The 15752-nt window shown below is 35.2% G+C and overlaps 1 protein-coding gene across 1 annotated transcript; it reads left to right on the forward strand.

The window, feature by feature from the left end:
* Positions 1–424: 424 nt before the first annotated feature.
* LOC135632795 (ubiquitin C-terminal hydrolase 15-like) lies at positions 425–11913 on the forward strand. The gene is made up of 15 exons (XM_065141575.1): positions 425–864; positions 1689–1738; positions 1944–2442; positions 3227–3653; positions 3751–4192; positions 4301–4452; positions 4528–4625; positions 6418–6503; positions 6600–6762; positions 7245–7368; positions 7479–7636; positions 7720–7804; positions 8138–8350; positions 10899–10960; positions 11030–11913. Exons 3-15 carry the CDS (start codon positions 2156–2158, stop codon positions 11592–11594), a joined length of 2862 nt encoding a protein of 953 aa, XP_064997647.1. The 5' UTR covers positions 425–864; positions 1689–1738; positions 1944–2155; the 3' UTR covers positions 11595–11913.
* Positions 11914–15752: the final 3839 nt, after the last annotated feature.

Below are 15752 nucleotides of genomic sequence, written 5' to 3' on the forward strand. Positions count from 1 at the left end.
ATACATCAACCATTAAAAATAGTCAGTGCATAAGGAATCAAGAAGCTAAGAAACAACAAGTAATGGTAACCCCATATAGTTAAAAAGGAACACCACGTAACACCCATCCATTCAATAGACGAACTTACAGCGAAAAGCGAAGTGGTAAGAGTATATTATAATCCCTTCCTGTGAGTACTCTTTTTCTGAAAAATACAGTGCCACGGCAATTTCGAGGTTGGAGCAATAACACGCATAATAAAAAAAAGTTGGTGCATGTCGCTCTTGATTAATATATGGATCGAATTGATGCACATAAAACAAGTTGGACAATTAGATCTCGCGTGCTCATAATATGAAAAAGGGATCCAACAAGGCTGTTTTTGGAACCTTACAAGAGTTGCAACTGAGGATTATTGTTTGCTTCTTCGCGTCCGAACAAAAACACCATTCTTTCTACATTCTTGCATCATTCATTAAAATGTATTTGTGTTTGTCTACGCTGACTGAGGGATACATTAATCGTCTTTCCTTGCTTCCTATACCTTGTTTTAGCACTGATTCATCGAAGAGGGCACGGAAGGAAAGCCATGGATGCGTGTAAAAAGCAGAGCGAGGGAGAGGGTGTGTTGGAGATTTCCAATATATTATTGCCTTTTTGTTTCTTTTCATATGCTGTTTGATGCTAGTGGGTAAAACAGCTAGCCAGATTGAGAGAGAGAGAGAGAGAGAGAGAGAGAGAGACTGTGAAGGGTACTGCTTAGCCAGTGAGCCGCAGAACCAGCTTGGAGGAAAAGCGTCTCTTTGAGATGTTTTAAGTATGACTATCACATGAGACATTGGGTGAATCCTGGGAGGATGCCCCAGATTTGTTTTCCCTCAGAGGTAAGGGGGAAAGATGCCTCATTTTCCAGTTAATGCCATTTTTCTCTCCATTGGACTGTAATCTGTTAAAAATGCCACGTTTTTGGGTTCTTTTTTCATCGATGCGTCCATCTCCTTAACTTTTTTGGTTTATTTTTTTCTTCTTTTCCTTTTTGTGACGCTCCCCTTACTCGAGTTGTGATAAAGGAGACATTTTTTCTCATGAATGGCCTGGAATGCTGGATGCTGTGTGCATTTTGTGGAGAAATTGCCAAAAGTGCAGGCATGCTGAGGTGGGGTTTCCTTGCTCAAGAGGCGTCAAAAGTACTAGATTTCATGTGAGATTGTCGGTAGTCGGTCTTTGATTTGATTCATTTCTGCTAGAGACTGTAAAACAGGGATCTTGGTGAGGTGCAAATGGCCCTTTCCTCTAAATATTCCTTGCTTCCCTCCCTCCAGGTTTGTTGTTCTGAATCATGATTGATGCCATTGTGTCTCTTTCTCGATATCTTGCGTTTTGACTGCTAGGGAAGATTTTGGTCGAGGTGGAGTGAGTATTAGGGTTTCATTCTCGATATCTTTTTTCTGAGGAAATTTCATTAGAGAATAGGGCTTATGAAGGGCTTTGCTTTTTGTGATACCTCTTGTTTTCGTTAACTTGAGGTGTTATTCGTGATCTGATCGTGTACTCTACTTGAATATTAATTTTTAATATCTGCAGTGCACTGTTTCTTTGTTTCTTGGTTCAAAAGCTTGAAGATAGGATCTTTAAGGTTGCTTTGTCTCTTTTGTTTGTGCATATTTTCAAGTTAAGATGCATGACGCTTTGTCTTGAAATCTTACAGAAAAAATGCCTCTCCAACGAGATCTCATAATGCTGCTTTGCCACATTCAGGTCTTGTCTTTCTGACTTATATTGTTTCTTATATGTCCCCTCAGTTCTCCTTGCCTTTATTTTCAAAGGGAATTTTCCATTGGACCTGATCTTTCTGGTTAAATTAGCTGAGTTAAATTTGTAAACACAACTTGTTTCTTCTTTAGAATGAAAAAAAAAAAAAAGTTTGCTTATTTTTTGTTGACAGAAGTCACAGTGAATGCAGGAACTGTAGGCCTTTTGGTGTCTTGAAATGTATTCTCTCCTTGGAGCAATTTAGGGCACCAAATTTATGCTTTATAAACATATCTCTTTCAGAGAAAGGCGAACTCTATTATCTTCTATTGAAATAAAGATGAAACATATGGTTAGATCAATTGACATGAATCTGCCTAAGTAGCACATGTTGAAATTGGACATGAGTGTGTTGGTGGGGACATGCTTCAGCCAAGGGAAGCTGACATACCTGCACTTTTCATTTTCCTGGTCTTGATTCCACTTTTCACTTATATCTTACTTGGGAGATGGAACGAGGCGGCTAAGAAGAAGGCTAGGATAAGTATACTTGCTCAGCTTGCTGCTGAAGAAGCTTTCCAAGTAGAAGCAATGGCATCTGCCAGTGTCCTTCAAGTTTTGCCATCTTCAAGAACTGGCTTTCATGAATGCACTAGATGCTTTGCCCCCGCTACAACACGCTGCTCCAGATGCAAGTCGGTCAGATACTGGTACAAATAATATAACATTTCATGGATTTCTTGTGTTATTCTCATTGATAATCTCCGATACTTTTTTCTTATGTTTCTGTTCATCTATATATTATTTGCTGAATTAAGAACATTTTGCTTCATGAAAAGCTGTTAAGGTATGCACTGAAGATTTCCTCTGATTTAGTTGATTTTCTAGCTTGTTGATTTAACATGCGAAAAAGGCTAAAACCGTCGGGAATACTTAATAAACATATTATATTGGATTATGAAATTCATTTAGTAAAGATTGATCCAGAAAATGTGTTTTTTGTTTCCCATTGTGACCCAGCTGTTAAGAATTGCTCCATTGCTGATGGTCCATGGTGGTAAACTTTTCCTACTGGCCCCTATTGTTATAAATTCTTTTCTCTTCTCTTTCTCTCCCCTTCCTCTAATCCCTTTTTCCTTTTTTTTTTCACTTCTCAAAGAATAAGATTAGCCATATTGGACAATATCAGCCAATCCTAGCCCATCCTAGGTGAATTATACCGAAATTTTGTGGTTGAATAGTGTACACAGACACTATGAAGTATGTATCTGTAATAGACATGTAGTAAAAATTAATATACTCCTCGCAGTTATTTGTTGACTTCACATGGAAAGCAAAATTAATATTATCATGTAAATAAAATGGTACTTTCTTCTCTAAAGCTGATCATGGATACACTTGCTTGTATTTGTTGTCTTTTATGCTTTAATTAATCCTGCATATTAATGGATTCTAATAAGCAGCTTATATTATTTTGGCATATCCTGTTTTCAGTTCTGGAAAGTGCCAAATAATTCACTGGAGGCAGGGGCATAAGCATGAATGTCAACAATGGCATGATAGTTCCTTGGATGTTATGGCTGGCCTACCTCTTAAAGATACAGTTCGGCACAAGCCTATCTTGAATAACTCAAAATCATCTTACCTTTGCAATGGTATTGAAGAGCCCCTGCATTACAATATTCAAAATGACATGGATGATCCTTCCTTTGTTAGCACTGACACATCCGAAGATTCAGAGACCGGAAGGAAGTCCTCAGGAATGGGTGTTGTTAATAAATCAAAAAAAGATAAATCTTATGGCGATGATTACACTGCATGTGCATTTGATCAAGACCATGACCATGATGCTTGTGCTCAAGCCTTGTTGACCAACCATTTTACTGAGATTTCTTCAGAGGATGCTCCTAAAGGATCTAAGGTGTGAGTTTGTATCGAATGTACTCATAGTGGGCAAGATTAATTTCTGCTTTTGGTTTCACTGTCTTACTGATGTGCTTGTGTACCAATGGTTTCAGTTAGCAAATCTTAACTCTACTGCCTCGCCCTGTCAAATCCATATGAATCAAGAGATCAACATCTCATCTAATGCCAGAAGTCCGATGGTCCAGCACAATAAATCAGCTGCCGAAACAAGAAAGGGACTGGAACAAAGTGGTTCCACTGCAACATCATCTCGGTTACATTCGGATAAACATGTGATAAGTGAATGCCAAAATGGTGCAAATATCAGTCCAGAGAAAGCAGATTGTTCTGAGTCTGGTTTTTCTTCTTCTAATGAAAAATTTCATGTCAGTTACCCTGCTGAACACTATTCAGCCAAAGAAAGCATAATGTACAGGAAACCCCCCTACACTCTTGGGCACACAGCTTCCTCGTCACAGAAGTTAGCAGAGAACATGTCGAGAGGGTACCACTCTCAAAGTTTAGGAAAAATTTGTGACAAGGAAAATGGATCTGGTAGGCTAAGAGAACTTGTTGTGAAACTTTATTAGACTTGTACACTTTTCCATTTTATGCTCCTGTTCTGCTTTTGCTTTTTCTTCTTATTTCTTAAACCTTGTGCAGGAATCCGACAAAAGAATATATCCTCAAACATCCACATACGGGGCCTCAGTGGGAATGCAAGCATTGAAGGGATGATGGCAGGATCAAAGAAGAATCCAAAAGCGCTCAAACGGAATCTTATTTTATTGTTGAATGACAATAAGAAGAACAAGGTCTATTTTCTAGACTTGAAACCATGTATTACATTTAACAAATAGATCTCTGCTTTTCATTTTCTGCAATTCCAGGTTTGTCAAATGTTATTTCCTTACGAAGATCTTGTTAAGTTTTTCCAATGTGAAGAGTGGCGGATATCTCCTCGGGGGCTTCTTAATTGTGGAAATAGGTATGACTTAGTAAGTTGAATGTTTCTTTGTAGTAGGCCTACCATTTATGAAAATGAGGTTGTGACATATTTCATTATTCTGTATTCATATTATGAGGGATTGCTTTTGTGGCTTGCTAAGAAGCAAGGTTACCCTTGTAAGTTTTGTAAAGATTGTCATCTGACAGCTTAAATTCTTATGGTATACAAAAAATATCATTTCTTTTTTTAGAGTAAATTAAGAAAATAAGAGGAAATCATGCCATGTAAGGAATGCATACTCTTCGCTTCCTACACTTAAAGTATTCATCGTATTATCCATGAAATCATTGTTTTTCTCAAATTTTTTATGCAATAATTGTTGTTTTTCTTAATGATTATGTTAACTTATTCCCCTTTAGCTGAACAATTTTTTGTAGCCAAAGAAATCTTAAGTTTCTTTTGATGGAATGCGGTTATCTGAAAATCCTATTTCAAGGGTGTGGAGATCTGTTTAGATTTTAAAATTTTAAAGCAACATCATTTCAAATTGTTATTGCTACATGTTTTTCCTGATCAGTATTTATTTACATGGTTTATATATTACTTTGGTGCTAGCCGCAACTGATCTAATTGGAAATAGACCTTTTTTTTTGCATTACTTGCTTTTTGTGTCTTTTTATTTTCTTATTTTCTTGAATATTTTGTGTTCCTTTTTTTCGTGCTTTAATGTTATTGGTTTGGTATTCATTTTGCTAAAGTCCTGATCCCTTGGTTCAAAAGCCTAATCCAGCTGATCTCAATTTTGATTTGATTTTCTATGCTATTGCTACTGTTCCTGGTATTTTAATGGAGTGTTCCTGTAGTTGGACTGTCTATTGGAATGAATATAAAAAGGACGAGCTCGGTATGTGAGGCTTTTATCAATACGGGGTCTGGGGAGGGGTAATATATGTGGTATATAGCCTTATAGAGGCTGTTTCTGAGACTCCTCCCAGAGCACATAGGAGTAAACCCTCTTGTTGGAATGGATATCTCATAGCGAAAAAATTGATTTGTTTATGGCTGTTTGAACACTGAAATAATTGAATTCCTTGGTTATTCATCTAATGGTCCATGCTGTCAACGACAACTCATGGAAATCAGTGTTTGCATTTTCACCAGGATTTATAGTTAATTATTTCAAATTGTATCCTTGTTTGATTCTATAGCTTGTCCGAGTTTAGGTTGCCTGTTCGGCAAATGTTATATATCATCATGACATCTGATCACTGTATGTATGCATATGATATATGCCCCTGTCAATTGTTCAACTAAAGGATTCTATAATTAATGAAAGCATAATTTTGTGGTTTATAGGTGAGTTTTACGTTTTAAAGGACAATTTGTGATAGCATGCATTACTTGTGGAGTAGTGATCATGGATCTCTAGGTTGCTACATACATGCATTTTTAAATTTGTTCAGCTTGTGGCATTTAATACACTCGAGGACATGAGAACATGCCTTGCAAGGGTAAGGAGCATCAATGTAGCAACTTGGTGAACTGTGTAAATTGTGTCTGATCTATTGTAGTTCATGTGTTTGAGATAACAATTTAAGTGAGTGACACCTACTAAGAGGAGAAAAAGAAGTAATGGGTTTGTGTTTTATTTAAATGTATCAATTTGTATATGTGGTTTTTGAAGACACTCCATTGACAGTGTGAACCCAACAGCTTCTTTACTTAGTCTAGTCTATCCCAAAATCATAATGCACCTTAATGAATTACTTGTTCTCTTTTAGGATCCTTCTCTAAAGTATCTCTAACTTTTATAGCTTTGTATTTATTGCAGTTGCTATGCTAATGCTGTTTTGCAATGTCTGACTGGCACCAAACCTCTCATGGTCTACCTACTTCAGAGATCACATTCAAGAACCTGTAATTCTGATTCGTCTTTGCTCTTATGAGCAAATATTATGAGAGGTTTTATCATTTTATCTGGATATCTTCTGCTAAATTATTCTGCATTTTTAGGTTGTGTCAAGGAGTGGTGCCTCATGTGTGAACTCGAGCAACATGTTTCAATGTTGAAGGAAGGAGGTGGTCCTTTGTCTGCCAGTAAGATCCTTTTGAACATGAGAAATATTGGGTGTCGCATGGGTGGTGGAAACCAAGAGGATGCACATGAATTTCTCAGGTGTACCACATAAACATGGCACTCATTTGGTTCTTAATTTGTTACTTTACAAATTCCTTTCATATTAGTTACTTTAGAATAGGGGTACAATACTCTGGGCAAGATGTGGATCTTCATCCTTAAGAAGTGATAATAAGTTCTTGCCTGATCTGTTCGAGGATGCTGATCTGTTCCCAGCCTGCAGATGGCTTAATCTTTGGGCCAAGCTATCCCGAGTAGCTATCATTTATTTTAATAACTTCAAAATAATCCCTAGCCTGAGCTAAATACATATCAAGGAATCCAGTTAGCTAGCTTAATAGCAGGAAATGACTGCCTGAGGCCAGTTTTTTGGGGCCTGAATCAGATTGGGTACAGGATTATGCTTTCCAGGCTGATGGCACCTCTTTTTGTATTCTATTCAGTTTCATCTCTTCACAATTCATAACAACTAGTTTCTAAAGTCATCCTGTTACTGATGCATCTTGATACAAAACAACCAGGCTTCTAGTTATGTCCATGCAATCTGTGTGCCTTGAAGGACTGGGTGGTGAGAAGGAAGTTGATCCAAGGTTGCAAGATACAACACTTATACAACAGATATTTGGTGGTCGCCTCAAATCAAAGGTGACTGACTTTGACTTTGCTGCAAAATCATTTTGCTTGCTTAGCACAGTCTTCTTACTCTTAATTGTAAAGGATATTTGATACTAACTAGTGTACCTAATTGTACCAAGGTCAAGTGCCTAAGATGTCATCTTGAGTCTGAAAGATATGAGAGCATTATGGATCTTACACTGGAGATACATGGCCGGGTTGAATCACTGGAAGATGCTCTCACACAATTTACTGCTCCGGAGGATTTAGATGGGGAGAATATGTACAGATGTGGAAGGTTCAATCAATACTCTAAAATTTCCTATCTGATTCCATTAGTTGTTTGTCACTGCTGATTCTTTCTTTGAATTTGAAAAATAGGTGTTTGGCATATGTTAAAGCCAGGAAGCAGTTGAGTTTACATGAGGTCCCCAACATACTAACTATAGTTTTGAAGAGGTTCCAGGTAACAAATTGACTAGGTGGACTTGTTTAAGCTTTAAAATGGTTTCTTTCAGATGACCCTAGAATTTAATTTCATGTGAAACATTAAACTGTGAACTTTACATTCTATTAATTACTTCTTTTGTAGGATATTTTAATTATATTAAATATTCATGCACAAAAGGATTTCTATATGGATATTGCATGTTAGTTTTTAGTATCCATATGCATTACTTGTTGCATGACACACATTTCTAACAGTATTCTTGTCACTGATATTAACCTTTTTCTATGTAGTTAATGCACATTAATTTGATTCTCTTTCTTACAGAGCTGTTGTTGCTTTGCTTAATAGACAGGGAAGTATGGCAAAATCAATAAGTGTGTTACCTTCCCTGAGATGCTGGACATGATTCCTTTTGTGACTGGGACTGCTGACAACCCTCCCCTTTACCTGTTGTATGCGGTTGTTGTGCACGTGGATACACTGAATGCATCATTTTCAGGGCATTATATTTCATATGTTAAAGATCTGGAAGGAACATGGTTCAGAATTGATGATTCTGAGGTAACTAGAGTCCACTGATCACTTGATGCTGGATTTTGGGAGTTGTTATTTGTCTTATCAAATGCTGCATGAATTGGATTTCTAGCAATATTAGTGTTAGGAAAGGTTCCAATATATTTCAAGCATTAACATTCAAGATAGTCAGGCTTGTATTCCTACTTAGGATCATCGAGGGGTTACAAAGTCAGATCGTAGAATCTGACCTTAGGAACGTAAGATCCTACAAATAAAAAAATATTAAGATACATACACTTAAAGAAATTTATAAATAGTTTTTTATTAAGATTTAGTAATTCTTATATATTCTTATATTTTTATTCCATGAAACTGAACTTAATGTTAAATTGTTCAAGGTTTGCATGTTTATCTAGCAAACAACTGTACTTAATGTTTGTCCAGCCAACAGAGAAGAGAGGAGAGATGGGAGGAGAAGACAGGAGGAGAGGAGAGAACATGAAAGGGAGGATAGAAGAATAGAGAGGAGGAGAAGAAATAAGAGGAGACACAAAGAGACGGTAAGGAGAGGGAAGGTGGAGAAATGGCACCTGTGGGTAGAGAGGAAGTAACAACCACTCGAGCAGCCATGTTGAATGGTCGGCAATGCTGGTACCCTCTCGTCGTGAATGGCAGAAGTGGTCTAGGTCTGTCTTCTCGTCACTCTTACACTGCAAGGATCACACATCTTTGAACAGCCAGTAAGGCAGCATCCTCTCGTTGCGGGCAGCAACAAGGTCTAGGGCTCTGTTGCTCCTATGCTCCAAGGATGGCACACTGCTTCAAGGTGAGTTCTTTTTACTTTCTTTTATATAAAGTCAACTGAGTTGACTTGCTAAGCTCGAGTTGGCTTGGCCGAATCGACCGATCTTACCAAGTCAACCCACAAGTCGGGCTGATTCCACCATTTTTAAGTTTCGATGACCAACCCGACTTGCCAAGCCCGATCTGGGCCATAAGATTGCATGATCCTACAGCGTTGCGAGTTTAACAACTTTGTTAACATCCCCTCAATATTTTTGCAAGTATATATCCTCTCTCTCATGTATTAGTTGGTTTAGGTTTGATCTGTGAAATTGCATGGTGCAAACCAAGTAGATTGAGGGGTATTACACAAATATTGAATAAAAATCACATGGAAAAAAGGAGGATAGTTATAGGATTCGAACTCAGAATCTGTTTTCATACTATAATAAATATTTTTGACCCGGTGACTAATGATTCCTTAACTTGAAGTTGTTAGGAATGGATTCAATATTTTTATAAGCATTAGCATTCCCTGAATATTTGTATAAGCATTGGCATTCCCCTCAAATGCAAGCCAGCTTAAGTTTAGATTGAAACATTTATCATGGTACTAAGGCATGTCATGAGTTTGAAACTTGTATTTGCCTCTCTTTATTTCATGTGGTGTTTAATTGATGCTTGTGCAATGTCCTTAATTGACTTGCATGATGCACTTGACTTTGGTTCATGCATCAAGCCTAATCTGGCTTGCACATGAGAGAGGATATTAGAACTTAATATAAATTGGGCCATTTCCTAAAAGATTAAGTTTTTGGATTTTGGTCACCCATTTTAAATATTTATCAATTAATGTGTCATTTGCTTGATGATGCCTGTCTATTTCATCTGAGTGTCTATTCTGCTGAAGTTCACCTGCCCTTTCTATTGCAGGTTATGCTCATTTCATATAACGTGTTTCATGTATTTGCTGATTGATTAGCTTAAAAAGTGCCTTTCTAGATGGACCTAAATTTTGGTTTATCATTGCTTTATCGGTTGACAGACATTATAGCTTACTTGGTTGCCATAAATAGTTCATGTTCCCATCTCTTCTAAAAACTGGCAGTTTCTGTATGTCATGTCAGAGCGCACTGAAACAGGATTCCAGTTGCTATACAGAATTAGGGCTTATTAGACAAGTTAATCATAGGAAAGGAACAGGTTTCCTGTTGCAATACAGGATTAGGGCTTCTTAGACAAGTTAGTCATAGGAAAAGCTATAAATGTAAAGGAAAAAAATAACAACTATACCAGTATCATATTGGTCAATGAAGATACATAGTAATCTGAGAATCATCAATCATCATAACTAAAATATCCAAAAAATTGTGTTAATCTTCACTAAGGAGCCTTCAAGAAAATGGTAAATTTGTGAATCCAAGTATGAGTCAAGGCAATGATATGTGCCATAATTTAACATGCAGATTTACTCTAATCCTATTTCACATTTTCACTCTCATTTTGATGTACCTTGAAATACCTAAAGTGAGACAGGTATCAGATCTTAACAGAGCTTTCTTAGAGCAAGGAATGCACTGTTTTGACTAGGGCCAGTTGGAGAATGGGAGGCAGAGGTTAAGATGGGACATGTTAGCATGGATGATTCCATCAATTGTGTATCTTAAGCTGGTTAATTGAATTTGATTGACAATTATTAAAAATGATTCTATGAATTCCTTGCTTATTCAACTATATGGATGCAAGCATTTTAGATTAGTTTCTATAATCAGTTTGAGGAACTTTTCTGATCTTATCTCGTTTCAAATAGGTGCAAGCAGTACCACCGAATCAAGTGATGTCGGAGGGTGCATACATGCTTTTCTACGCGAGGTAGGTCAGTCTACTTTGGTACAATGTTTGGTTAACACATTTTAACTTGCTGTATCATGTAATCCTCAGATCTTTTCCACGGCCCCCTCAAGCTCATACCGAGAAAAAATTATCACATCCTCCAACTTTTGCAAGGCGGAGTGTGGTCAAGAGCCAGAAATCTTCAAAACATGGGCAACAAAGACAAGATGGAAGCTTACATGCCTCAGAAAATTTGGTGAACCCTAGAAATCATATGGGAAAGGAACATGGTGAAGATACCACGGACCAAGCTGCTGATCACATCTCAAGGCCTTCAAGTAGAAACAGCCTGCGGGATGGAACATATCCAGATACGTCGAGCATGGAATTTTCTGATGCTACATCTAGCGATTGGCATCTTTTCACAAGTTCTGACGATTCATCATTCACCACCGAGAGTACCAGAGATTCATTTAGCACTGCCGATTATGGAGACAATACTAGCATCGACACTATTTCCTCTATATTCAACCCCTTCTATGCACCAAGTTATGTTCATGGCAATGCGGTTTCGTGCACAAAATTCCCACCTTGTAGGCCACAGACAAGATTCTTCATGGACAGCACAAGTGGATCCTTAGTTGCCAACTCAGCAATTCGGCGGTGTACATAAAGGAAGGGATCTGGAACAAGCCTGTGCTTCAACTGAACCTTCAGCTTCGGCAAGTCACTGTAGTTTGTATGGTCAGTGGGGAGTAATCCCAAATATGGCTTTGTTCTTCTAGCTTCTGGATTTTGTGACATGTTGTTAGATTCTCTTAGATCTAGTGGAGCCTACTTATTCTGACTGGTCCCGAAGCTGAAGTTGGATGCGCCTCTTGTTTTTTAATCCCCGATGAGGCGCGCCTAATCTTGGAGGCATTTGTCAGGGTGGACAAGAGGCATCATGTATAACTGGAGTAATTTAGTGTAGATTCTGGCTTCTTGTTCCATTGTGGTGGTAAAAAAAGAAGAGTTGTTCTTAGAATGTTAAAACCTTGATGGTCTCTTAGCATATGGTGATGCATGTTTGTCCAGCTTTATGTGAGCTAGGTTTTTGTGACCTGGAACTCTTCTTGTTGATGCTATGGGAAATGCAGCAGTAGAATGAAACCCTAATGGGCACACAGGCCTACAATGCCAATGACTTGTGTGCTCCAATGTATTCTATTCCTATGAGCTCACTGAAGCAGAGATTGTGGATGCCATGTCTCATTCTTTCTTGGTCAAAGATGTGACAGAGCGCATGGAAAGAACCAAAAGATGCCCCCTAGGGATTCTGTGAGGAGCTCCAGAATTGTCTCTCTCTCTCTCTCTCTCTCTCTCTACAAGAAAGGAAAGCCTGGTAACTCAATTGGGATTTAGTGGCCCAAAAGTGTGGTGCTTTTCTAACTGGCTGTAAGCAGTGCGTGATTCAGCGTAATGGGCCGCCCGTGTGCCGTATCAGCCCATTACAAACTATTCTTTCATTAAAGATTTTATTTTGTTTACTACGTGAATAAAAAATTTAAAATAATAATTTAAAAGTATTTTTCGAAAATAGAGAAAATATTATTTTTTTCTTTTTTTAATGATGTAAACAATTTCAATCTGTTTTTTTTTTTTTGTGTCTCGTCAATCATTATTAATACGTCACAACAAATATACTTTAATTAATACCCCCAACAACTGATGTTAGATTTATGAATCATGAAGTTTTGACGGATTCCATGTCACAAATTGATGTCATTGTCTCGAACTCGAACTCAAAATGGTTTTAGTCCTCGTTACTATTCATCATCCGACCTATAAGAAAGAAGTACTAAAATGACTCGATTGTCCTCACTCATGATTTGAATTCGGATTCTCTTGGGATCTTTTGTTTACCATAAGCTTTAATTTCTCTCTATTTCTAAAATTAATAAAAAGTAAAAAAAAATCCCCCCTTTATCTCAATTTCCTTCAACAGAAAACCTTTATTTAAAGCCAATGATTTTTAATTCTACCTCTAAAACTTTTAACTTTGGTACATATTCCTTGAAAACCTAGAAATTGGATACCTTTTTTGTTTTCTTATAATTAAGATTTTAGATTCAATATTGGCTTTGTTGCTAAATTTATGTTAAAACTACTTCAAAATAGAATCATTTTCAGAGGAGTAGTTGGGATATCACAAATAGAGAAAAAAAAAGATATTTTCACTTTGGCCTTCAATGCCATTATATTGTTTTTTTTTTAATAAAGTGTAATAATTTCAAATTTAAATATATTTTTATTATACAATCTCATTAATATTTTAAACTACAAATATGTTCATATATATATATATATATATATATATATATATATATATATATATATATATATATATATATATATATATATATATGCCTATATTGGTAAAAAATTAACTCCATTTAAGGCTTTTATTGAAGCATTTTTTTTATTTTTGTGATTATATTTAAAGATGTTATCACTAAAAAATTGTCTTATTATTATATGAAAAATCAATATGGCAATGAAAAGATGAAGAGAAAATGGACAGCATAGGAGGGAGACGATGACGGAGGTTTCATGATGATGAAGGAAGAATGAGTCGGAGCATATTTATTGTGAAGGATAGAACACCGACAAGACATCTTTAAGGTGGTGTAATGGTCGTAATAATGGAACAGCATCTTTGTTATTGTGAGGAGAGGAGACGACGTAAAGGAAGAGAGAGAGAGAGAGAGAGAGAGAGAGAGAGAGAGTATCATGTTAGTATAAACATAAAAATCATAATTATATTATAGTTATTTAAAAAATTTAATATCAACAAGTTTTTTTTAATATTTTATTTTTATATCTAATGTCAAAAAATTTATAAAATTATATTTCTATCTAATATTTGATTATAGGATCATTACAAATTCAAGATTCATATTAATTCTATACATATCATCGTATAGACAGATTCAAAAACTAAATTTCATTAAATCATGAGCTTATTATCACCAAGAAATAATTCTAGATAAGAATTCAAATTTTTAGAATTATAAAAATGTATACACTTAAGATCCATCATGATAAGTACCAATTATTATCTTTTTTACTTTAAAATATTTTTTATAATGATAAATATTTCATATTTTTCTAGTTTTCATATTAAAATAAATTTTTATTATTAAAAATATAAATTGAAGTGTCAAAATTAATCCACCAAGTATTAGAAAAGGATTTATATAATGTTTGGTTCAAAACATATAATAGGGACTTGTATTGTTGATAGCACTTTAGTATAAAGATTTTTCTTTTATGAGTTTATATAATATTTATAAACTCAAGTGATTTATACTATAATTTTTTTTATTGTTATACACTCTTTGAATAGTATATATAATATTATGATTTTTTTTATTTTAATCTTAATTCTTTCTAAACACATATACTAGTCAATTCATTTAAGATTCACTTATCTTTAATTTTATTATAGTAAATTTTAAATGAGCCAAACTAAGAAGAAATAAAATTAATAATAAATTATATAAGAAAATACTAAACCATATTCATGCATATCTAATGTTTTTAGGGTACAATTTTGTCAACCATGTTGATGAAATAATTTTAAAATTTTAAATACTATTATACTAAATTTTAATATTTTTTAGTAAGATATTAGCTAATGACTTGTTAGTAAATTTAAATTTATCTTTAAATATTCCAATTTGTTAGTTTTAGACTGTAATTAATTCTAAATATTATTTGTTAGTGTCCATTCGATGCTGGTTGTGACTATCAAACGTCATCGTAGTAGTATTGCCGTAGTCACCCCAGGCAGTGGCACTACTGTATTCACCTACGACCAAAGTAGGTTGGTCGTTGCAAGACTACTATACACAGGCATCTATTGCACTTCATTGTGCTTCTGCCGCATATGATAACAACTGTACACAACCTGCGACTAGGCTAATGACCATCAGAGGCCACCACCCTCAACGATGCATTTGCTAATAACAAACTATTAATAATAGTCCATTAATTAAACATGAGAAACCTTGCATCGCTCACAAACAAGCAATGGAAAAGATGAGATATAAAAGTGGATTGACAATACACACGAATTGTTTAAGTATCATACAATCAAAATCGTATAATAATCTTTCATAATCAAAGGATACTAATAAATAGATCTAAATAAAATAGATCTGACATACTTTATAATCAAAAAGTATTTAATTTCAAAACATGATTATGATACCAATTATGAGAATAAAAATCATAATTATGCTATTGTTTTTATGTTATGATATTTTTGTACTTATTAGAGTATTTTTTGGTATTATTGAAAATATTATAACATAGTCTAAAAACATTATAACTGGAATGATTTTAAAGACAAACCCATAGAAAAATATAAAAAATAATATTTTTAATATTAGATAAAAATGGTGCCGTTTGAAAAATCAAATGAGCACATTTTTCAGGGAAAACCTTAAAAGAATATTTTTTTTTCAAAAATTCATCCAAAAGATTTATATTAAAAATTTAAGGTTCTAAAAAAAGGCCATATATGCATGCTTTTTTTACAATTTCTTTAATTTTGGATTTTACTATTTTGAGCTCCTTTTGTTTTTTATTATCACAAAAATATATATATTTTCTCGTGGGGACGAAAATATTCCTAGCTTATCCATATCGATTTGAACATCTCATATTAAGTACACTCATCAAACTGTGTGTAGCGTGATTCATTGGATGCCACGTCAATGTCTTTCCCAAACTAATGGAGATGAGTACACGCAAAACGTATCCCTCAAGGTATTGATGACGCGGT

The sequence above is a fragment of the Musa acuminata genome, chromosome BXJ3-3, assembly GCF_036884655.1.
Source record: "Musa acuminata AAA Group cultivar baxijiao chromosome BXJ3-3, Cavendish_Baxijiao_AAA, whole genome shotgun sequence".
NCBI classification, from domain to species: domain Eukaryota; kingdom Viridiplantae; phylum Streptophyta; class Magnoliopsida; order Zingiberales; family Musaceae; genus Musa; species Musa acuminata.